The 25735-nt window shown below is 40.0% G+C and overlaps 2 protein-coding genes across 2 annotated transcripts in view; both read left to right on the top strand.

Annotated features, from left to right (window-relative positions):
* The window catches only part of LOC117573094 (myosin-VIIa), a 157010-nt gene that overhangs the window by 119675 nt on the left and 11600 nt on the right, over positions 1-25735 (top strand). Inside the window, 2 exon segments of the mRNA XM_052008373.1 lie at positions 8662-9637; positions 25277-25575. Coding sequence (XP_051864333.1) covers positions 8662-9637; positions 25277-25575 — 1275 coding nt within the window.
* On the top strand, positions 1073-2643 carry LOC117573095 (putative mediator of RNA polymerase II transcription subunit 26). The gene is made up of 2 exons (XM_034255999.2): positions 1073-1258; positions 1313-2643. The coding sequence occupies exons 1-2, from the start codon at positions 1204-1206 to the stop codon at positions 2437-2439; spliced, it is 1182 nt and encodes a 393-aa protein (XP_034111890.1). The 5' UTR covers positions 1073-1203; the 3' UTR covers positions 2440-2643.

Genomic DNA, 25735 nt, shown 5'->3' on the forward strand with positions numbered 1-25735 from the left:
TAATCACCAAGACTGCTGCTGTCGACACTGTCCGGTATGCGGACGTTACTCTAAGTGCCGCCGTCCTCTGAACGGCCAAAAGTGTTTTGCATTTTTGTTTTATGGTCAGGGTGTCTGCCCATGCTTCAGACCCGTAAAGCGGTATTGAGTTTACTGTTGACATCAGCAGTTTACGCTTACCCTCAGTTGGGCCACCAACGTTTGCCATCAGCTTAATGAGTGATGCCACTGCCCTTGACGCTTTTTCCACTGTATGGTGTATTTGGGTCCAGAAAGTCATTCTTGGGTCGATACGGATGCCTAAGTAGTTGAGTGATAATTTTGTTTTTATTATGTCGTCGCTCACGTGCATGTTCACTTCGAGAGGGATGTGCCGTTTTGTTAAAATTATTAGTTCAGTCTTCTCTGTGGCGAGCTTTAGACCATGGGTTTCGAACCAAGCCATTGCTCGCATCATGACTTGGTTTAGCTTCCGCTGCGCTTCCGTCATGTCGCGTGCCTTAATGATGGCGGTGATGGCGTCGGCGAACCCGACAAGGTTGCAGTCGTCTGGCATTTCTATTGAAAAGATGCTGTCATAGCTAGCGTTCCACAGGTCCGGGCCGAGGATAGAGCCCTGTGCTGCACCCGAAGTGACAGTCTTTCGCCTGGTCCTGACGCAAAGTGGTCAGGTATATCAGCTCTCGTTTGCTTAGGTAGCTGCGGACCATGCGCATCAGATAGGCTGGTGTTCCGAAGCGATTTTCTAGCGCGTCGATGACGTCAGTCCATCGCAGACTGTTGAAGGCGTTTCAAACGTCAAGAGCGGCCAGGAGCACTATTTTTTTGGAGTATATAATAATAATAATAATAATAATTATAATCATAATCATTATAATCATAATCATAATCATAATCATAATCATAATCATAATCATAATCATAATCATAATCATAATCATAATCATAATCATAATCATAATCATAATCATAATCATAATCATAATCATAATCATAAAACTCATAAGCAAACAATAAGAGAAAATGCGTAGTAGGCTTTAAAATAAGGAACTATATTTTGTTCTCATTATATTTCTAAACTTTCAGTTTTTCGGACTTTTAAAGTTTTGCAGTTTTTTGTTTTGAATTTCAACATTGTAGATTTTTATTTTTGGCTGTTTTTTATTAATCGTAAGCAGTTTAATAAATCCAAATTAATTTAGAATGGCCTTTCTCAAGGTATCGTTAACAGGGAATCAATTGCTTCACACGAGACCAAGTTAGTTGCGACTCACTAACTGATTGATTGATTATTTAAGATGCTGCATTATAGGTTTCTTTTCTATATTGAGCAAGAGTTATGGTACTTTCCGGCAAGCGTTGCCCAATTTCCCATTTCCCAGCGCTGTGAATATCAATCGACATCAGGCGGTCAAATCGCGGCCAGTGCAAAAATATCGATATCTAACGTCAAAGCTGGAGACTCGCAAATCCAAAAACTATGTTGCCTTTATCGACGACGAATGTGAGAAGAAAAAGCTGGATAAAAAGCAGAATTCGAAGCTGCATGCAGAGCAATTGAAAAAGTTAATGTTCAACGGCAGCGAAAATGATATTACAAAACCGTTTGTTCAACCCAAATTCTTACAAAAACAGGAGTTAAAGGATCAGCTGCAGGCGAAATTCCAGCTAAAGTTGCAACAGCAAGAACAACAACAAAAGAAGAAGCAAAGCTTGACGAATGTAAATCAATTTTATCAAGATGAACGCAAGACAACATCAAATCCTTTAAAGCGGCTGAAAGCTTCCTTCGTTAATGATGCATCGATAGAGTTATTACCAATGTCATTACCACAGCTTCAACCACCAAAGCAGCAGTCTCAACAACAACAGCAACAACCAAAACAACAGGAAAAACATGCAACTGAGGCAAATTATTACGAGAGAGTGTTGAGAACACAAATGGAGAATATGCAAAGGATCAAGGAACGCGACAAGGAAATCAAAAACCATTTCGAGAAATTCAAGGTGTACGAAAAAATGAATCAGCTGATGAAACAGGCGCATGATGCCGAGGATAATGATAATGATAACGCATCGCAACCCAAATCCTACAAGATTTCTACAACGATTGCAAGGGAACGACAGCAACAGCATCACATACGAAATGTTACACGAAATGCGGTGGAATTGCAACTGCTGCGATCAACACATCTAAGGCATACGCCCATGTATAAGCAAACCGTTACGTTTGCACCCTATACTCCCGTCAATGATAGTTCCGATAACGGCGACATTATCGCCAGGCAGCGATCCAGCAAATCCAAGCAACAATCGAGTCCCCAAAGCGAGTATCACGCATTCATGAAATCAACTCGTGCCATCGAAATGCTACAATGTGATTCGGTCCTTTACAAGTTGTGCAAGAACTCTATCAAGGACCGCAACTCTAAATATTGAACACAGTCTCACACGCTCGCAAAGGGATCTTTATATTCACCTCATGGACAAGTTTCTCTTAATCTGTAGATGCCAATTGTGTGTGTGGTTTGTGGCAATTTTGTTGTTATCCATTTTATTGTGAATTTCATTGTAAATTGTATCAGTAATATTTCGATTTTATTTAAGATTGGAATCTTTAAGAATATGAATTTAGGATCATAATCAATGCTTCAATTATTATACAAGGACAAGGTCACACGCACAATATACTAGCTTTGTCGCTTTCGATAATCGATCGCTACCACACTGCTGACGACTGGGGCGAGCGCTGTGTGCCTTCTTGAAGTGCAGGAGCGTGTGGTGGTCCTTCTGACACACCCTGCAGCTTCCCGCGCTGCGGCAGGGTTGCCCGGAGTGTTGGTGGGCCAGACAATTAGATCGGCCTCGAATTCAGGCAGGCTTCGATCTTAGACAGAAGAGTGGATAACTCTTCAAACGTATTTTTTTTGTGGTGTAGGTCGTAAAAGAGTGTCTTAAAACTCTTTACGCCGGCTTCCCATAATCCACCCATATGTGGGGCGCCCGGCGGGTTGAAGTGCCAGGATAGGCTTTTGTGACCATACTGTGCGATGATGCACTCACTCGTCGCTTCCCAAAAGTCGGTGGAGTTCATCTTGTCATCTCCAATGAAAGCCTTCCCGTTGCTATGAAACGCGAAAATTCGGCCAGGAATTTCTCCGTCGTGAGATTTGATATCGCCTCCAAGTGAATTGCCTTTGTGCTAAAGCACACGAAGACGCAGACATATTCCTTGGTGATGACTGGCTCGGCTAGTGTAGTTTTTGACTTCGAATGGGCCAGCGAGGTCAACTCCAGCGTGCGTGAACTGTCTCGAGTAAGTCGTCCTTGGGCAAGTCCCCCATCATTTGGGTCCGCAATCTCTTCTTGTAGATCACGCAAACCTTGCAAGCGTTACAGCTGGGATACTATCGATGGTCGCACCATTCGATAGTTTCGATGTTTTCAAAGCAAAAATTCGATAGTATCGATAGTATAGTCATATTTACTTCATTTTTTCCCATACATAGGTTTTTTGTTTTTTAAGCTATATACATAATAAAAAAGAGAAAAAAAGATCAAAATTATTCCATCTTATCATTAACATCAATTATAAGGTAACTTCAACAGAGATCATAAAAAATTCAGGTAATTTTTGATATTAAATTAAAAAACAAAAAAATTATTGTATCCAGGAATTTTTCTGCAAAAATAACAAAATGTCCACATTATTCGCCTTAAGCGAAGCTCTGCGGTTATTTATCACGAGTCCAGCCTTGCTGAACATACGTTCCGACTCAGTCGAGGTTGCAGGAACACAGAGAAATTTCGGCAATAATTTTTTTAAATTAGATTCATTATGCTGAAATAAAAGAAATGTTATTTATGTTTTCCTTATGTTTAGTGAAAACTGGAACACTTACCTTCCAGGATTCTAGGGGATCTACATTTTCTTCACAGTGCTTTAAATTAAAGTACTGTCTGAGATCGATAATCGCATCTGCTCTTTTCGAGGTTGGTAATTCACTAATATTTTTTTGAAGAAATGTGAATAGGGTTTGGCGGTTTTGAGAAGGTGGTGGTGGCTCTGCTGCATGGGGTACGGAATCACAAGAGTTGTTAATGACGGTGACCTCATTTTCCAAAAACTTTTCGGCCTGTACAACGTTAAAAGGAGAACGGAAGCCTTGTTTTTTGAATCTTGGGTCTAGCAATGTTCCGATTCGCGGCAAAGAACGTTCTTCATACTTTGTCAGCCTGGTGACAATGCTGTCCATCAAAAATGTACAGGCTGCAAATCCCTCACTAGACTTAAGGCTCGACTTTGAAGTATGTAACAGACCACATGTTATGGGAATACATAACGAAACCGTCACTGTAGAATTTGAAGATACTTGCTTTGTTGCAGTATCCAATGGAGCAAGTAACTGTACCAGGTCCGTTAGGATGTCCAATTCGTCTACAGTGAACGGTTGTGGAGCTTTTGATGTACTCAACAAAACTTTGCCGATTGCCTCATGGGTTTTTAAAATCCTTTCTATCATAAGGTAAGCACTGTTCCATCGAGTAGGAACTTCCTGCTTCAGACTATATTTCATGTTCCCATCCTGGTAGTCTTTCAGCTTTTTATACGCTATGGAAATGGATTTAAAACATGTAACTGTAGTTTTGCATTTGTTTAGGATAGGGACCAAACAGTCTAGCTTGAGACATCCTTGCACCACTAAGCTTAATGTATGGTCAAAACATGGTAAATTTCTTTTTTGGAGCAATTCACACGCCTTGATCATGGAGCTCGCATTGTCTGTAACTATTGCCACAATTTTGGATGATATGTCCCACTTGTCAAAAACGGCTTGCAAACTGTCCTTAATATTATCTGCTGTGTGGTTTGTTTCCGAGAGCAATTTATTTGTAGACAAAACGGCAGTTTGCAGCTTAAACTCGTTTGAGACGAATGTGCATGTCACTGTCATATAGGCTTCATTAGCTTGTGATGTCCATAGATCCGTGGTAATAGCGCAAAATTCTATTCCTTTTAATAGGTCCATAAGTTTTCTTTGTTTTTCCTCAAATTGCTCTGCTATTAAAACATTTTGCAAGGTCTTTCGAGAGGGTAACTTGTACCGGGGATCAAAAACATTCAGCATCTCGCAAAAGCCAGTATCTTTCACAACTGAGAACAGGCGCATGTCTGTGGCTACGTATTTCATGACAGACCTATCAAGTTCAGCTTTTCTGTGGGAATTTGAATCATAGGATGTAGTTACAAAAGAATCTATTTTTTTTTAAGTCGACGGCAAATCATCAGCGCCTAATGTTGGATGTATGCGCTTCATGTGGTCGAAAAGATTCGATGTGTACCCGCTTGTCTTGTACACCTTATGACAAAATACGCACTTTGCCGACTTACCATCATTTGATCTAGTAAAAAACTTCCACACTTTTGATTTCCCAATTCTGGATTTTTTCGGTCCGTTGTTCTCTTCGTCAGAGCTGTTTTCGGCTGATTTATTGATATCCACGCCTGTATACATAGATAAATACCAATTACGTCGTATATATGACCAAAAATTATTATAATTATCTTTTCTCTTGAGATTCACAAACTTGTCCATGCCATAGAGCCACCACCTCCTTTCAATTTAAGTTAAGCTAAAATGCGCTTTTATTAGAAAAGATATAATATCCAATTTTTTAATTTCTCTTACCCAAATTCCGCAACCAAACCTCGTGTTTTATTGAAATGTCAGTGATGTGAAAAATGCCCAGCACCATCGATAGTGTCAAAAAACTATCGATGGTGGCTCAGAAAGGCAAAAATTCGATATATCGATAGTGCCATCGATATTATCCCAGCTCTAGCAAGCGTTGATGGTGGATTTGATGAGGACCTTCAGCTTTGGAATCCAGATTTTGGAGCGAATCAGACGCATGACGACTTGGTTAACCCCATGTTAGGATATACCATGGGTGAACCGAACCAATAGTCGCGCAAAGGACGAGGAATATGAGAGAATGATTTTATGACTCTCATCAGCGAGTGGGACGCCCTCAGACGCCCATAGGCCCGTAGAATCTCTTTGCCATCGAGAAAAGGATTCAAGTTTCGGATTGAATTTGAAGAAGGAACCTGCTGCTTGGACTGTAGACAGTGGTATTCCTGCGGAAAGGTATGTCGTTGAGCCATGACGATTAGCCGCTCTTGGATCCGTGACAGCTTATCCGCTTGGATCACGGTAGAGCTTGGAACTGCCAATTTCCGACTTCTATCGATGAACCTGAAAACATAGGCGGAAGTGCGAAGGGCTCTGCCAAAATCAGAGAACTTACTCAGGAAATCAGGAATAGGAGGTAACTTGGCGATGTTACACTTAATCCGTTGCTCCAGCAGAGTCTCCGAAATGGGACTTGGAGATGTTGGCCATTGATCCGGTTGGAGATGAAGCCACTCTGGTCCATGCCACCACAAAGGGTTATGAATCAGTTCTTGTGGCAGGACACCTCGGCTTGCAAGATCTGCCGGGTTGTGCTCGGATCGCGCATGCAACCAATTCTTGAAGTCGCTGGCTTGGACTATTTTGGCCACACGATTGGCTACAAAGGTTGTTCATCTGGGTGGCTTGTTCAACCAAGCGAGAACAATTGTTGAATCGGTCCAAAAAAAAGTCTGGAAACTTTCTGCTGGAAGATTCAGGAGGAGGGCCGAAGATAGCTCAGCCAACAGGACTGCGCCACAAAGCTCCATACGCCCTTTCACAGAATCCGTGGTACTGGAAAAAGAACTCGTCATCGTGAGCTTGCCAGCTGATGCCCAGAGTTTTCGCAGTACTAGAGTCCTCGAGTTCTAGGAAGTCCTCTCGGAGTGGGTGGTCTTTTGGGATGTTCTTCAGCACGCTCTTATTGTTCGGCGTCCACTTCCTCAGCGTGAAGCCAGCGCTGTCTAGGGCTGCACACACTTCCGTAATGGTCCGGATGGCCTCTGCCTTAGTGTGTGTCCCTGCCATGTCGTCGTCCACGTACATGCTGCTGGAGATAACTCGGCTTGCGAGAGGATACTCCAAGCGTATGTCTTCAGCAAGTTGCTGGAGGACTCGTAGGGCCAGAAAAGGCGAGTAGTTGACACCAAATGTAACTGTATTTAACTCGAAGTCACTGATCTCACCGTCCGACGTACGAAACAGAATTCGTTGGAACGGTGTGTGCTTCGAGTCCATAAGGATTTGGCGATACATCTTCGTTATGTCCGCATTGAACACATTCCGATAGTATCGCAATTTGTGGATCTGCAAAGTAAGATCCGATTGGAGAATGGGCCCTGGTTGAAGGATATCATTCAGACTTTTGACATTTGAGGATGGACAAGAAGCGTTAAAAACGACCCGCACTTTCGTTGCAGTGCTATCTGGTTTGAAGACGGCATGATGAGGCAGATAAGAGTTAGGAGTCATGACAATCGCCTCCGGCTCGAAAGACCAATGTTTGTACCGATAGTATTGCCATTTGAGGATGGACAAAAAAACTTTAAAAACGACCAGCACCTTCGTTGTGCTGCTATCTGGTTTGAAGACGGTATGATGAGGCAATACAAGTTAGGAGTCGTGACAATCGCCTCCGGCTCGAAGGAGCAATGTTTGTAGGGGGCGTCTTAAAAATAAGTAAACACTTGCACTTTTGCACGGAAATTTGATCCTTTAGAATCACGTTTTATTGTTACTTGAAAAAACTCTTGTAGTGCGCACAATAAAAGTAAAACATATGAAAATAGGGAAAAAGCACTAAAAGTGGGCAAGGTGACCATCATGAGAGGAAACCTAGATCAGTGTGACTGCGCGTGTGACAAGGTCACACAAGTGTACTAGCTTTGTCGTTATCGATAACAATCGATCGCGACCACACTGTCAGCTGGTCTGAGTGGCCTGCCATCATCTAAATTAACGAAACGTTAAGTTTGTTTTTAAAAAAAAAGCGTTTTGCTTTATTCAGCTACAAAAATGAAACTAACTTATAACAATTCTAAGTCTTAAAATGAAAGCTCACTGCCGTCGCTGCGATCCCACGTTATTGCTGGTTGCGCAAGTGTCCCACGATCGATATTATGCTGACACAGGGCATGTGGCACTCGCTGCTGCTGGCGTTCCCGCGTTGCTGCTGGTTGCGCAAGTGTCCCACGATCGATGTTATGCTGACCCAGGGCATGTGGCGGATGTTCTGCAGACTTTGCAGAATTGGCTGAGTGCATTTCAGGTGTCGATGCACTTAGCCATATTCTGATGTGTCAACATTGTTTTTAACTTATATGTAATATATATAATATTGATTTTGTATATTTCGACTGTATTTTTCTTACTTATTTACATATAAGTATAAGATTTTTGTCGACACGTTCTGCGTTTCTTTTGAATTAAAGAAAACTTCGGTTTGACCGCTTGACCTCTTGATGCGCTCGTTTTGGGAGCACTAGAGCTGAAATTGGTTGCTGGTGTATAAACGCATTGTGGGTGAGCGAAAGAGCACTGAGTGTTTTTTGATCCTTGGAGAGGGTAAGAATGCCAGTCACTAAAAACAGTAATTATTTTCTTAACACTAACTAGAAATGCGTGTCATATACGCAACATGTACGCAACACATTGCATAATTTATTGAATAATGTGGAAATTATTATTATTATTTTCTTTTCAGTGCGATGATTTCCCAGTAAGTGAAAAAGTTGCTCTACAACTTGCTGGTCTGCAAGCTCAAGTGGCGTTAGGGGATCCTTCCAATCAACCCAAACCCGAATATTATTGTGACATTAGTAGCTTTTTACCTGCCCGTATATCTAAAACAAGAGAACAACAGTTTTGGATACCGATTCTTGCACAAGCCCATCGGCAATATGGTTCATCGAGAAATGAAATGACCGCTAAAGTTCTTTACTTAAGTTGTGTTATGCAATATCCACTTTACGGAACAACAATGTTTAAAGTTGTATACAAGGGATATTGGAATTTTGTTAATAACATTATTTTAGGAATTAATTGTGATGGAATCCTGTTTATTCAGCCTGAAGACAGATTAATTATATATCAGTTCAAATTCGCTGATATAGAATCTATTATGATACATCCAAGTGATAGTTTTATAACTCTATCACTTAATCGGAACTCTCAACAAATGACTAAGCCGGTAAAAGATAAAAGCTTTTTGTTAGATTTACAAAAGTGTTTTGTCTTTGAGACAGTGCAAAAAAATGAAATTGGATCCCTAATTATTTCTTATTACCCTTTATTATCAAACTGGATACTGAATAATTTTGATTGTTCCAAGAGAGGAAAAGGAATTACGTCTGAAGATAGATCGAGATTATATCAAAATGTTATTATATGTCGAAGGCAATTGATTGACTTGAGCATTGTTCGAAAACCGCAAGAATCGGGAGGATTTTTAAGAAACACATTACGTCGCCTATCTAAACATCGAATTGAAAAATTAAGGTCTGAGCAAAGAAGTAATCCTCAAGACCACGGGGAAACATATAAAGGATTTTCTCATGCGTTTTGGGCATTTAGTAAACAACAAATTTCATCATGCCTATCTTCACTTTGTGATCAGGATGAAGCCATTATGATTCAAGTATTTGATTCGATTCTTCAATTTTCTGGTCTTGGCACATGTGGTAAGTATTTTTTATGGTAACCAACTAAATTGAATCAATTTTGAAAAGTACTAACGATCGAAGATATCAAATACATGAATTTTAATAATAACTGCAGTCGTTAGTTATTGATATATTAATATATATGTAATTAACTACCGACAATTTATAGAAACTATAGGCGAGTAAATAACTCATTTGTTCCCAGAAAGTGGGACAGCGTGTAGCAAATATTTTGCCACTGTTATGTAAACATCTTTATACGGATATTTTTTTTTACCCCATCGGAAAGCATCTTTGACCCCACAAAGTATACATATTAACTCAAGCCAGGGTGCTAGGTGATAAAAAATATATGTAAAGTTGATATAATAGCTCAAAGCCTTTACATCATCGGTAAAGTCAAAACAAAAAAGAACTTACAGAATGATGGCCCCGAAAACTTTTATACTTTACAGTGCTAAGTTGCCCTTAGTGTGATATTCAGAGAGGGTCTTTTGACTTTGTCCATCTAACTTCATGCTTAACTTCTCCCAACTTCAGTTACTTGATGCAAGCTTCTTTGAATCAACTCTTTGAAAGTTTTGAAATCGTTATGTTAAACAGCCGACTAATTCTCGAAAATATTCATATAGTGTTGAAACAACACGCGTTCATTGTCATGTAAATTTTCAAGCACCTGCCAAGATACTTCAATCAACGTAAGATGTTAGATATCTCGAGCCGCTTGCTCAATTAGATAATCCTTAACATAGTGAAATCAGTCCAAATTGGTGATTTTTGCGCTATTATGGACTCTCGCTATAAACAACTCTTTGAATTCTGGCCATTCCACAAACTTTCCACTGAAAATCGGTAACTTCATCCACAAGCGCAATATCTGCTCAATATTCATCGCGTTGAAGGCGGTAGATGTTGCGATGTGCCGTTCGCGGCACGCCTTAAACTCACTCCGAATAGCTGCGACTAAAGCGATGTAAATCTCCTCAAACACGTCTCTACATTCTGCATTCTTGTCAAGCTTTACTCACTCAAACTTAGAGGTTATATTGGCAATAATTAGAAGTGCCGATTAATGGTGCTGCCGAGCCTCCAGATTTCATATTCCCATATACAATTGCTTGGAAACCATTCTCCAATCAGTTCGTCAGACGGGAGGCACCAAAAATGTTGATTGGATTGCGTTGACCGACGGAGTCCTAAACTACCCGAACTGCCAATCGAGGCGGTGCGCTCTGGGGTGAGAGACCCCGAAAGTGATGATTAATTCAACCCACCAAAAAGCGGACCATGTTGTAATTTTATATTTTGTACTTGATCAATTCCATAGAAAACTTTTTTTTCATACTTTTTTTTAATTACTTTATTTTTTTAATTGTTCCATTATTGGTGTTTTCACAACAAACATTTACTTTCTTTTTAACCCTAAAATTTGCAATTACCTATTTATACATCAATTACAACTGTATCTGTAAAGAATAATAAGAATCGGTTTACTATACATTTTATATTCCTTAGGTTAGGTTAGGTTGGACCGGCCGCCCCTGCTAGGGGCGAGGCATAGACCAGTAGAGGTCCGTAGCTGTACCGGTGGATGTTGTCTTCGTCTCAGAAGTCGCACAGTATGGATGTATTTTTGGCAAAAGCCAACAGCATCCTAGGTGGTAGCCGAGAAACAACAATCAAGGTATTTCATCCGGAGTCGGGATAGCGCTGGACATCTACAAAGAAGATGCTCAAGTGTTTCCTTGCCTCCGGACTCGTTGCATTTCCTGCACTGGTCACTGTTCGTGATGCCTATCTTTACAGCATGGACAGTCGACAGTCCACAGTGCACTATGGGCAAAAAGTCCCGAATTGCGGCATTTTTACCATTTTTGAAGATAGAAACATGAAACTTTGTACATATACCATCGAATTTCGGATTTTTTCTTTTTTCAATTGGACCACGCCTTCCTTCCCGTCCACCTTTCCATGAGGTTATAATTTTCGATTTTTTTTCAAAAAATTTGTTTTAAAATATTTTAATGTAATATTAATAATTAATAAAATTAAACTAAATTTATTAAACTAATATATTTTAAGCAAATTCGCATTTTAAATTTAATTTGGAACTATGCAAAATTAAATCAAAAATTTATTAGAGCCCAATATTATGTTTTGTGACTCCATACCTTGGTGTCCAGTTAATAATTTATTCTTCACAAAGCTCTTCCTCCAACTCCAGGGAACTTTGCCCAAAAATTTTGAGTTCATTATCTCCGCCTTCTTCTACCTGATTATCATTATTGTCTACACATGCCCATGTTATTGGGTGCTCAATATCAGGAGATTCCAAAAGTGCTATAACATCTCTTGGTAGGCTTTTTAATAGTTTAATCTTTGGCGTCCCTTCAGATTTATAGTTGAAAGCAGTGGGTCAGAGGAATCCAATGCTCTATTAAACACATCTGATATGGTATTCAGGCGGCTGTGTTTCTTTGCATGAGAAAACATATCGAGTTTGTACAATTTTTTGCGCTCTTCTGACGCATTTTCACGGAGAGCCCCTAGACGAAGTACGGAGGTTTCCATAATTTGGTGCCAATGTACTAGTACTTTATACAAAATTTGAGACATTGGATACAACTTATAAGTATTAACATATAAGTACATCAAGTGCCTACTTTAACTTTTGATGGGCATACCTCAAACTCACATTATGTAGCAATTAAAATTATATAAACACTTTTCAAAAGTCATGCAACAATAGCATTTACTTTTCTGTTTCATAGACTAGTTTAAATGCTAATTTTCACTTTAACCTTGGTCCTGCGTCAGTATACGTCAATCGTTTACGACCAGGCTTTTCGCGTGGAACATCATCTTAAGAAACTCAATTATGAACGAGGATGCAACTGCTTCACAGCAGTTAGTTGGCGGTTGTTTTTGCTCCAAAAATCAAGCAACATTGAAAAACAAGACGTAAATACAACTGCAACATTGATTAACAAAAATGTTAATCACTATTTGATTGTTAACAGTTTAGTTAATAAAATTCAGCTTTAATATTGCCTCGACCGGCCTAGACGCACTAGTTACACTCCACAGAAACACAAATACATTTGTTACCAGGGACCTAAAAACATACCAACAACACATTGCATGATTGGACAATATATCACATGTACTAAAAATTTAGTGCCAATAATTAATATTACATACCTTGACGATTAAATTCCGTATTCAAGCTTTTTTGTTTGATTTAATATTTGAATATAAAATTGGCAGAAAAAATCACAAAATTTTTCCGTCAATTTTTTTTTTTTGAGAGGGTCCAGACCATAGTCTTTAAGTATGGGCGAATAACAAATTACCAACGAAGTCTAAAATTTTTTAAAAATATGTTTCAGTATTCTTGAAGTATTCTAATTCAAAAAATAAAGTCAATTTAATGATACCGAACACAAAAAAAAAAATGTAAAAATGCTGCACTTTGCGACTTTTTGCCCATAGTGCAGTGGCCAGTTAAAATGTCGAGCAAACTGGTATTAATGCGATCAGCGAATCTACTGCTCTTCTGCTTTCCAGGACAACTTTAAACTTGACGACATCTGATGACATTGATCTCATTGCAGCCTGTCTGTCAACAAAGATGTTAATAGAGTTATGATTGATCTGTATACTCCGAGCTAGAGGTGGGCACGCGCTGAGCTTTTTTCGTGGTCCGCGGGCTTACACAGGCCGGGAGCGGGCCCGGACCTTAAAATTAAGAAAGCTGCGGTCCATAAAAACCCGAAATAGGCCCTTTAAAGCCCGAAATAGGCCCGAAAAGAATTTTGATTTGATCGCGCTATTTTTTTTTTTATTCTCGAATTAAAACCGCCATTTATCGCATTTTTAATGCTTATAGATACTACTACCGATTTGCTTCTACAATATTTTACTTGTTTGCACACCACTAACCACTGATAAATCTTTGAAATATATACATATGAATACATATATTTTGTCGCGACAAACCATTCAGGACGCTGTGAATACATAATAATATATTCACATATTTATATATATATAAATTGCATGGCTTTTAAATTTCCTTATATGTATAAATAAGTTTCGTGCCGGGCCGGGCCGGGCCTTGGTGAAAAAGTTTCGTGTTCGGCCGGGCCGGGCCTCTCAAAAAAGAGTTTGTTTTCGTGCGGGCCCGGGCCTCAAAATACAGTCCGAGCCACTTCTGCAGTCTTACCTGTTGAAGACTTCCGCCCGGAAGATGCTGCCATAGTCGAGGAGTTTAAAGGAGTGTCTGGAAACCGGGTTGGGACAGTATACGGCCGCGCCGAGGGGGACCATAAGGGTACCTTATATCGCTTCGTGAAGAGGATGAGGTCCGTTTTGTCCGCGTTAATGCTGAGCGCGGCTGATTCGGCCCATGCTTTAACTTTCCGTAAAGTAAGTTCCATTACAGAACTGACGGTTGTTGAGCATTTCCCAGTTATCAATGTCATGACAGCATTGCTGACGAAAGTCCATCGAGATCGGGGGACCTAACCTTCGCAAAGGAGTCGATAGCCTAAATTATTTTATTGTCAGTGAAAAATCACAAGAGTTTTTATGATATTAATTCCGCTTTATTCGCGAACACAAAGAATGGACCTAATTGTTGTTGTAAGACGACGAAAACGAAAACGGAGAGAATGATGACGCGCTGATAAGTTCTTGATTTCAACTGTCTTTATAATTTTATGCTAAGTTACATTAAGCCTAACTTAACTAGAGCGGCGAAGCGAGGCGAATTCGCTCAGAGAGCAACAAACGAAAGCTTTATTGCGCTCTCGCTTCGCCCTAATTCTAACAACTTCATTTGGTACTTCATGCTCTTAACCAATATCATTCAAATACGCCAACACCGGCCCCGATGAACGGCTGTGCCTTCATACGATTGGCAGAGGCGCCAATTTGTGTATTGGCCGTTTATACAGCTCTCCTGTGCTGGTTCGCACGTCTGCGTCGCGCACCGCCCCGTCCGCTCCTTGGTACACCGCCTCGACTCGACCCACCATCCACTGCATCGGCGGCTGGTTGTCTTCTGCGACGACGACGAGCTCTCCGACTTGCAGATTCGGCTGCAACTGGTCCCACTTGGCCCGTGCCTGCAGGCCCAGCACATACTCCCGGGACCATCGCTGCCAGAACGCTCGCTTGAGCGACGAGACAGCTCAGACCCTCCTGGTCCGGGGTCTGCGATGCTGCCGGTGCCACCAGTGGACCACCCACCAGTAGATGCCCTGGGGGTTAGCGTCTCGCCGTCGTTGGGGTCGTGGCTTACGGTACCTAGCGGGCGGAAGTCCGTAGGAGTAGGTGCTTTGCAGACTTCACACCTGCCTCCCATCGTCCTTCGAAGTGAGGAGCCCTCGGCGGTATGAACACAAATTCGCATCCGCTTCTTGATGATAAGTCGCGAACTGCGTTCTCCTCGGCCTCGACTCGCCTCCTTAGCTCCTCCAGATGGCGACTTGCTCCGACGAAGTTCGTCGCATTGTCGCAATGGACTCGTCTCGGGCATCCTCTTCGACCAACAAACCTTTGGAAAGCCATTAGAAATGCATTAGTTGACAGATCGGATACAATTTCTAAGTGAACCGCTTTTGACGCAAAACAGACGAACAAAGCTATGTACGACTTGTACGGCGGCTTTCCTATAGGTAGGCTCAACTGGGCCACAAAAATCTACGCCACATTTTGAAAATGGGCGGAGCGCTCGGAGTCGATCAGCAGGCAAATTTCCCATTATTTGCGTAAGCAGCCGAAGTTTGCATTTAAAGCAACGGTTGCATGATCGTACTGTCTGACGACAAAGCTCTTGAGCATTGACTAACCAAAGTCGTTCTCTGAGAATGCTCGCGAGCGCTCTTGGGCCAGCGTGACAGTTGGTCAAGTGAAGGTACCTCTTTATAGATGCGAGCAAATTGTGAGCGCTTCGACAAGAGGAGTGTAAACTTAGCATCATACGAAATAAGAGCATTTACCAGTCGCCCCCCGACTCGCAACAACGAGAACGAACACCAAGATCCTTCATAATCACGTATGAATGGATTGAGTCGTTGTAGACTCGAGCTCACACGTGTACTCTTACGAAACCTTTCTATATCGTCTCTCAATTCGAAATCCTACATTACTTCTACTATTTTACTGAATGCTTCTTTCAGTTCTGATGCCGTTGGAACCAGTTCAAATTGAACTGTTTTGTCTTTGCATCTTCGAATGAAGCGGAACACATAAGCGAACACTCTCAACAGACTTGTGTGCGACGAAAAACTTTCCATCCATCAAGAATGACGGACCACTAAACCTCATTGATGCGCACAGTTCAGTCACATCGCAGCCCCTCGATACAATGTCTGCGGGGTTCTGCTTAGTTGGAACATGACGCCATTCCACGCTCTCTGACCACTCTTGAATCTCGGCCACTCGATTCGACACGAATGTCGCGAGAGTGGAGGGATGTGACCGGATCCAATGAATAGTGACTTCCGAATCTGACCAAAGAACCGTTCGTTCAATTGGTGATCGGATCAGCCTTCGTATGCGGTGGCAGAGTTCTGCAAGAAGGTGAGCTGCACACAACTCAAGTCTAGGAAGGGTCTTAGTCTTGAGGGGAGCTACTTTTGATTTTGAGGTTAGTAATGATACTTTACAACCTTCTGCAGTATGCGTACGAACGTAAATACACGCCCCATACGCTCTTATTGAGGCGTCGGCGAAGCCATGTATCTCTATCAGTAACGTAAGCTCTGTGAACAAATATCGTGGCACTTTTATGTTTTGCAATTGTGTCAAATTTGACTTCAATTGCTGCCACGATGTATCCAAACTCAAAGGTATGGATTCGTCCCACTCCAACTTTTAAAGCCAGAGCTCTTGAAGCAGTATCTTTGCTTTTATAATTAAGGGACTCAATAGGCCAAGCGGATCGAATAACCGCGATGTCACCGAGAGAATGTTCCGTTTTGTCGCTTTAAGACCCATGAATAAATTGTCGATCCGGAATTGGAACACGTCTTCATTTGGCAATCAAATCACACCTAGAGTCTTGGTTGCGTCAGTCTCGGAGATCGTTATCGGCTTTGGTGTACTGTCTGATGCGGAGAACCCAGGAGCATTCGAGAACCACTTCGCAAGCTCAAAACCTGCTCCTAGCAGTATCTGCGACACTTCAAACTTAATTGTCTTCAGGTCCTCGACGCATGCGGCACCAGTCAACATATCGTCAACGTAGAAGTCTTGCCTGATAATCTCAGCTGCCATGGGGTGCGAGGATTTCACAATCTCGCTCAGCTGGATCAAACACCGTATGGTCAAGAATGGCGCTGGCGCAGTGCCATATGTTACAGTATTTAATCTGAATAATCTCAACGAGTCTGATGGGTCTTTTCTCCACACTATGAGCTGATAGTTTCGATCTGCCTCGTGCACTATAACTTGGCGGTACATCTTTTTGATATCGGCCGTTAATGCATATTTATGCAATCGAAGACGAAGCAGAGTCGAAAGCAGCTCTTCTTGAATGGTCGGCCCGACCATAAGAATGCCTTATGTGTCGAAGTACGACACGAAGGATCAAATACGACCCTCAGCTTTGTCGAAGTGCTTTGGGGCCGTAATACACATTGGTGCGGAATAACATAGTGTGGTGTACTTGGAAGGATGTGATTCACTTCGGACATGTGGCCCATCTCTACATATTCTTCCATAAATTCCAAGTACATTCGCTTTAACTCGGGATCTCGAGTTAAGCGTTTTTCAAGCGACAAAAACCGCCGTTTAGCAACTTCAAATGAGCACCCAAGCTGGTGCGAATCTGATTTAAACGGAAGTCTTACTTCGAAACGACCAGACGGCAATCTTCTCACATTATTTGTGAAATGATCTTCACAACTTTGTTGTTCAGCGGAAAGGACTTTGGAGGCAGAGCGCACATCTTCGACAGTCCAAAACTTCAGCAAGGTCTTGTCAATCGAGCTCAAACTGTCTTCCTGATAGCTCAGATTGACAGTCATCTTCTGGTGAGATTTTTCACCAGGAGTGTACCGCCCCGAGACAATCCACCCAAGGCTTGTCTTTTGGAGGATTGGACACTCTGGACCTTGCTTGATTTGGCCAAGGGACAACAGGTCAAATAATGTTTCAGCGCCGATAAGAAGATCAATTTTCTGCGGTTTGAGGAAATAGGGATCCGCTAGCTGAATATTGTCAGGTATCTTCCAGCCACTGACATTTACAGTGTGATCTGGCTGATAACCTGAGATCGATTTGAGGATCCATAAATCGATCGCGTATTCATTGCAGCCAACTCGCGACTTCACCACAGTGTGTATCTTTTTTCTTAACTTGAGAATTGGATTCACCAATGCCAACCAAGCTGATGCACGAGTATTCTCTACGCAAATGCAGCCGCTGAGCTAGTTCCTCAGTCACAAAATTAATTTGTGACCCAGAGTCCAGCAAAGCTCGGGCTAAGACGAAATCGGCTGAATTCTTCTTTATGTTGATGACTGCTGTGGCCAGGATCACTTTATCCGACACGGTCGCATGCATCGCATGCAAAGTGGATGGACGATCAGGCTCAACAGCGGAGAGACTTGGAGGTGGTAACGCTCTACTATTTGTAGTCGCAGAATATATGTGCAGCAACGTATGATGTGAACGGCTGCACACACGACACTTTTTTGCCTTACATTTGGCGACAGTGTGACCCTTCCGAAGACAATTTATGCATAATGCAGTTGTTTTCGCGTAGTCGAATCTCTGTTTAACTGCCAATGCAGCAAACATCGAGCAACTCACGATGGAATGATCTTCGGAATTGCAATATACGCATATTTGGGTCTTTTGATCAATCTTATCTTTGAGCGTCGTACACGAAAACGAGCTTTTATTAAGCTGTTTAGCGGAAACGGCTTAAATTTCGGACTTTGTCGAATTCTCAGCTGACAAGTGCTGATATCGACGATTAAGCACAGTTTCACACTCACTCCATAATGGAATTTTCGTGTAATCTAGCTGCTCATCCCACTTCTTCTTTGTCATTGCATCAACTTTGTGCATGACCAGGTGAATAAGGATTGCATTTGCAATCTTCTTATCATCACCTATCGACAACAAAGATCCGTATATCGCAGAGACAGTGTCAATCAAGTTTCGCAACGCTGAAGCGGAGGGCTGCGAAATCTTTGGCCAATTGAAAAGAACAGTGATATTTTCATTAAATATCAGACAATCATTGTCATATACTCTTTTCAAACTCGCCATTGCTTTCTCATAGTTGTCCTCGGTGACTTGAAACTCTCTCACCAGAGAGACAAGAAATGAGATAATTGAATTTCTCAATGCGCGGAATTGAATGGTCATTGTCAACAAGAGTCTCAAACAAATTTATGAAATTTTTAAATTCGGAATACTTTCCGCTGAATTTTGGCAACGACAGTTTAGGCAGACGGGTGCGAGGAGCGGCAATCGGCTGAATTGATATATTGGCGGATGAAGTATCGGTCAACGATTTCACCATCGCCTTCAGCCTTGTCTTTGCAGTAATGCAAACCTCTTCTAACTCGTACCGGTATTCGTCATATTCGTCAAATGTCTCAATTCTGCTTTGATATTTGAGAGCATTTTCAATATGCGACGACAACATCTCAAGCCTGCACTCTAGCTCTGTCAAATCTGGACCGATAGTGTCATCGAGAATTTGATCATTAATTCTGCTAATGCTCTTCACGCAAATAGCAAGTTTCTTTCTAGAGCCTTCAAGAGTTTCTTTCGGATTCATTTTTATTTAGGTTATTAAAAGAGACGACAAAAATATAAAAATAAAATACAAAATTAATCTTGTTGCTCCCAACAACAACAACAAAAAAAGAAAATTTAAAAAAAAATATATTTATTTTTTTCTTTTTTTTTGAATATTGAATTTTTTTTTTTTATTTTTACTTAAATTTTTTTTTTATTATTATTTTAAAAAATGTCCTAGCAAACACTAAGCTATCTCGGACAATAATAGGGGAGTACACAATTCGAGGGAGCAAACGAGATATCGCTCTAATATGCTCAACCAACGAATGTAGGGGAGCGAGTTCTAAGCGCTGCAAAGCGCGCGACAACGAAAAGTGCAAGCAACAACACAGACTACAGAGCGCAATGCACTGTGCAGATGCTGGCTTGCTAACGTATGTATGTGTGTATGTGCGCTGTTTCTAAGCGCGCGAAACGAAAACGAAAATGCAAGCAACAACAACATGGAGCCGAAATGCACCGGTGCAGTGTTGGCTTGCGGGTATATATGTATGTATATACGTATGTGCGCTTAGCAACAGCGCACAACTTACAGCGGCTACGAATCTGGTGACAAAACGGGCGACGAAAGCGAAAATTGCAACGAACTAAGAGAAGAAGCTCGATGCAATGGAAATAAAAATTTCCCCTAGTCACTTTTACTTAGAAAACAAAAACAATGTTTTGCCTAAGCGGTTCACTTTTTTAATTTAAAAATATAAAATTTAAAAGCAAATGCTCTACTATTACGTATGTGCCAAGAATTGAAAGCGTCACTAGAATTTTGCAACTTGGCAACCAATTCAGTTGTTCGCTTCCAATTTTTCGCACAGTACCTGGAATTGGCGATCTTTAATGATCCCAGCCACTTTCCTCTGTGTCTTTTCTGCAGGTGCAGGGTATCCTCCAGCGATGATGCCGAAAAATTCTCCGATGACAAACACAAGGAGATCACAGCACTGGCACAAAGTCAATAGTTTGTTTATATTTTAAAAACGACCGGCGCGAATTTATTTTGTTTTTGTTTTCTGTTTTTCAATCCCTCGCGTTTAACAACAATTAGAGTCCACCCGGGGCACAGTGGTTCCGCCAGTATGGGAGTTGCGGCCAAAAATACTTCTAGTTGTTATATTGCTACGAAATTTTGCCCAAAATTCTATAAAAATATTTTGTATATATAGTAAAAAAATTGTCTAGATCGGAATACTATATCCTATAGCTCCCATACAACCTTAGTATGGCTTATATGCCGATTGTGCGCCAAAATACTTCTGGTGGAGTTACAGTGCTAAAATTTGATTATTAGCATCCAAGATATGTATAAGACTATTTAAATTACCTTTCTGCTTTCTTCTACTAAACTAATTACTTTTCGAGTTTTTTCTGCATTCGTGCCCTCTTCTGTGCACCAAAGATCAAAGATGTACATGCGTAAAAGCTCGTAGTTATAAGAAGCGCCAATAAAAAATGATAATATAAAAATAAGCGAAAAAAAGAATATGTAAAATTGTCCACAAACACAAAAAAAACATCACAAAGGCAAATAAGGAGCAGCAGATTGCGTCGCAAATTTGACCTTGAAAACAGTAAGATAGCTTAAGTTTATTAATGAGTATATACACATCTGCCAAAATCTGCAGCTGAACTTAACATTTTTATTACCTGAAAACATTGGCAAATGCACTGATATCACTCATAATGGGGGAATCGGGGGGCAACATACCTAAAAATCTACTTAAATAGAGATAATGACGATCACAATTCACGGAAAATTAGTATTAATTAAAATTAAACAATAACAAATAATTAATAATTCAAATTAATTTCAGTAAAAGATCTTGTTAAAGTAAATATCTTCAACTTTAATACCATTTTTAAATATTTCAATTTGGTGAATTTTTGCGAACGTCCGACCACTTTGAACTTCACTTTTGTTTTGACAAAAAGTCAGGGCACGTGCCCTGACCGTCCGTAAGTAGACGAAGCTTGAACACAACTCGAACTCACTTATGACCCCTTTTTGCAGTGTTGTGGCGTGATACTACGTATTCCTACGCAATCGAATGAAGAGCCTTAATAACGCCACCGTCTTAGGAAAACTCATAAACACACTAGCCATGTCCGTCTGTCTGTCTGTCCGTCTGCCCGTATGAAAACCAAGATCCCTAAGACTATATTTTTTTTTTTTAAAGCATTTGTTATGTTTGCACGCAGTTTGTTTCAAATTTTTGCCCACTTCCGCCCCTAAAAACTGACAAAAGTCTAATAACAAGCGTAATTTTAAAGCTAGTATCGTATGGTATGTACAATAACTATTGAGTTGCCCAAAAAGTAATTGCGGATTTTTTAAAAGAAAGTAAATGCATTTTTAATCAAACTTAGAATGAACTTTAATCAAATATATAATTTCCATTTTGTTCGATAGCCTTTTGCCATCTTCCCGGCAAATTTTGTATTCCACGCTCATAGAACTTCTGGGTTTATCTGCAAAAAACTGAACCAACTGCGATTTTATAGCCTCATCATTGCCGAAAGTTTTACCATTTAAGGAGTTCTGCAAAGATCGAAATAAATGGTAGTCTGATGGTGCAAGATCAGGGCTATATGGTGGATGCATCAAAACTTTCCAGCCAAGCTGTCCCAGTCATCAAAGATGCCGGGTCATCAAAGATGTGTGTGGTCTGGCGTTGTCATGATGGAAAATGACACCTTTACGATTGATCAATTCTGGCCGTTTCTCATTGATGGCTGCATTCAATTTGTCCAGTTGTTGACAGTAAACATCCGAATTAATCGTTTGGTTCCTTGGAAGCAGCTCAAAATATACCACATCCTTCCAATCCCATGGCTCATCTTTAAGTGAAAAATCTCCAGAACGGAATTTGCGAAACCAATCTTGACACTGTCTTTCTTTTAAGGCTTTATCACCATATCACATAACTTTTTAGCAACTCTCTCTGCCCTTTTTCCTTTACGGAAATAATAAAGTAAAATATGACGAAAATGCTCTTTTGTGGACTCCATATTAAAAAGGGCGCCAATCAAACAAATGTAAATAAAATTACGCGCACTTTTTTTCTAAAGCAAGCTAATAGTGACAGCTAATAACAGATAAAAGAAAGAATTCAATTACAGAGTCACAAGCAGTTAAAAAAATTATAAACGCCGACTATATGAAAAATCCGCAATTACTTTTTGGGCAACCCAATATATTCTTTGCGATTCCTGAAAAATTGGTTGCGATCAGATAAAAATTGACGCAGTTATTAAAGAAATACTATTTTTTGGGCAAAAACGCCTACTTAGCAGGGGTCTTAGTTGCTTTGGCTGACAATCTGGTATATTGTGCCGTCTATGGTATATTTTGAATGTGATACTATATCGACACATAAAATGTACTACTTGGTATATTTTGAAAAAATACCGCAATATTTTGTCACTTATTTGACAAGTACGATTGTGATTGCCATTATCAGGAATATCATAATATCTGATATATTTTTTTTATTTTACAAAATTAACAATAATACAAAATAATATTAAAGCCAATTATCGCGACGAGCACTAGCAACAAGGCCTTCATCTCGTGTGATATATGTATATAGATAGTTGCTCGAAAAGTTTTATGTTTTGTTGTCTATGGTGACGTTTCCCTCGAAGTTGTTTAATAATAATATGGATCGCAGAATTTGTTGACAATGTATGCCGAGTTAGTTATACCGAAATACAGTTATCTTTCCTTAAACCAACCAAATCTTCATTTTTATTCCCGCTACCCATAGGGTAGAAGGGTATTATAACTTTGTGCCGGCAGGATATGTATGTATGTATTGTAACAGGTAGAAGAAGGCATCTCCGACCCTATATTCTTGATCAGCGTCAACAGCCGAGACGATCTAACCATGTTCAGCTGTCCGTACACACCTAGCACACCTAGATCTCAGAGACTAAAAGAGATAGAGCTATAATTTTGCACGCAGATCAAATTTGTTTCCTCTTCCACCCCCGCAAAACTGACCAAACTCGAAAACAAAAGCATGGTAGAGTATATACAAAAATGATTATAGTCCTTGTGATTACTGAAAATTTGGTTGCGATCAGATAAAAATTGTTGAAGTTATTAAAGAAATACTTTTGTATGGGCAAAAACGCCTACGCACTAATGATCTTAGTTGCTTTAGCTGACAATCTGGAATATTTTGCACTATATAGTATATCATGAATGTAGTACCATATCAATATACCAAATATACTATTTGATTTTTGTAGTATTTTTGTGGTATATTATTTTGCTATATTGAGAATAATTTTATTCAAAATGGGTAGTTGGCATCTCACAGTCGAGAACACTCGACTGTAGCTTTCTTACTTGTATATTTTTAAACATCCCATTACTTCTATCAACGTGGAGTGAAACCGTTTTACTATGGAGGTGTTGTGAATATATAAATTCCCGTTTGGTCTTTCAGTAGAGATTTTATTAAAGCGTAACTTAAAGTTGTCTTGTTAAAAATATTTATTTGTTTTGAAATGACAAATAATTCTCGAAGAGGGAATTTTTAGTCTTCTGATGCTATAGATCTAACTATGGCAAAAAAGTCTACTCTATGGAAAATGTTTAAAGCAGTACAATATCGATATACTAAATGTAGCCTTAAGAATATTTTGGTATTTTTGTGGTATATTTTTGGTATATGTTTAGAATATGGTTTTTATTGAATATGGGGAGCCGGTGTCTCACAGTTAAGCCTACTTAACTATAGCTTTCCTACTTGCTTAAGATGCCGATCAATTCATAAACATATATCATAATAACATGATAAGACGGAAATTGAATTAAAAATTGTAGCTGCATTTGTCGTCGATAAGTAAGAAAAGCTGATATCAGAAAACGTGTGTGGGTGTTTGTTGGTATGAGATTACTGGAACTCGAGTGCTATTTATCTCCTGTCTCGTAGGAGTTCTCTAGAGTGCAGCTGCGGGGATATTGATATTCTCAAGTTTGTACTACAATTTGTAATTGAATTTTTCAAGAAAAGTTTTCCATCGTTTCAATTTAACATTGTGGTGTTTGTTTCTGAGGAAAAATGTAAGTGGGATGTGGTCAGTATGGATTCGGCAATAACGTACATGTAGATTCTTAAATTTTGGAGGGTCCTTGCAATTGCTAACATTTCTTATCAATTGACTTCATAGCTTGGTAACGATAGTGTCTGGAATTAACTGGTTTACGGCGGTACCGTAAATTTTGGAGTGCCCATGAAATGGCTAACATGTTTTTTTCATTGGAATCATAGCTTTCCTCTGTCTTTGATAATGTCTGGAATAAAGTGGCTGTGAAGGTGAGTTTCTTTTGTGGCTCTGCAAAAAGATGAGAAGATTACGTTCTTGTAATTTGCTAACTGTTCAGCTGGCAAATGATGTATCTTGACCTGCTTATTGTTGTTCATTAAAGGAATGGCGTTTTTTACTTCTATGTTATATCAGTATTTAACTATTTCATAGAACCGTTTGTTGAGGCTTTCGAGATGATGGGAGACGTAGAGGATGCACAGAGAATCTTAGTTGGTGAATGGCCATGAGGTTGTTGCAATACGACCGTTTGGAAAGTTATATAATCTAGGATCGAAGCTTTTTTTTTGGTATTCATGAAAGTGTTTCTATTCTTCGAAGTGTTGTAGGATTATAAAACTTTGTTGACTTCCCCAACTACCTTTTTTCGGATTAATAAAGTTACTATATATTAGTTGTAGGTATTGTCTTAAGTTTTATAAAGAATTTACATTGAAAAACTCATGTGTCTAGTAGAAGTAATTGCTATGTATAATCATAAACATATTTTTTTTGTAGGTGAAGCAATAAATAGAGCAGAGGATGAACATATACGAATTGTTCAATCCGTTCTGGATAGGTGCATGAGAAAGGACTCTCTTCTTAATGAACTTTATCTACAACTCATCAAACAAACGACGGATCATCCTGATGCGAACTCAAGAGTAAATCTTAGGCATTGGGCGCTGTTGTCTGTTGCCTGTAGTGTAATACTGCCATCAACAAAGTCCATTCGAAAATACTTAATTGCACACTTAAAACGATGTTCCAGCGATTTTATATCGGAAGAAGGGAAATATGCTCGATTCGCCGAAAAGGTAAGTTATGTAATCTTATCAGTCATTTTTGGTTTAAGTATTTTTAAGTATTTAATACCCATAGGGTATTATAACTTTGTGTCGGCAGGAAATGTAAGTAACAGGGTAGAAGGAGGCATCTCCGACCCTATAATGTATATATATTCTTGATCAGCATCAA

Source organism: Drosophila albomicans, unplaced genomic scaffold (genome assembly GCF_009650485.2).
Source record: "Drosophila albomicans strain 15112-1751.03 unplaced genomic scaffold, ASM965048v2 utg000051l_pilon, whole genome shotgun sequence".
Lineage (NCBI taxonomy): Eukaryota > Metazoa > Arthropoda > Insecta > Diptera > Drosophilidae > Drosophila > Drosophila albomicans.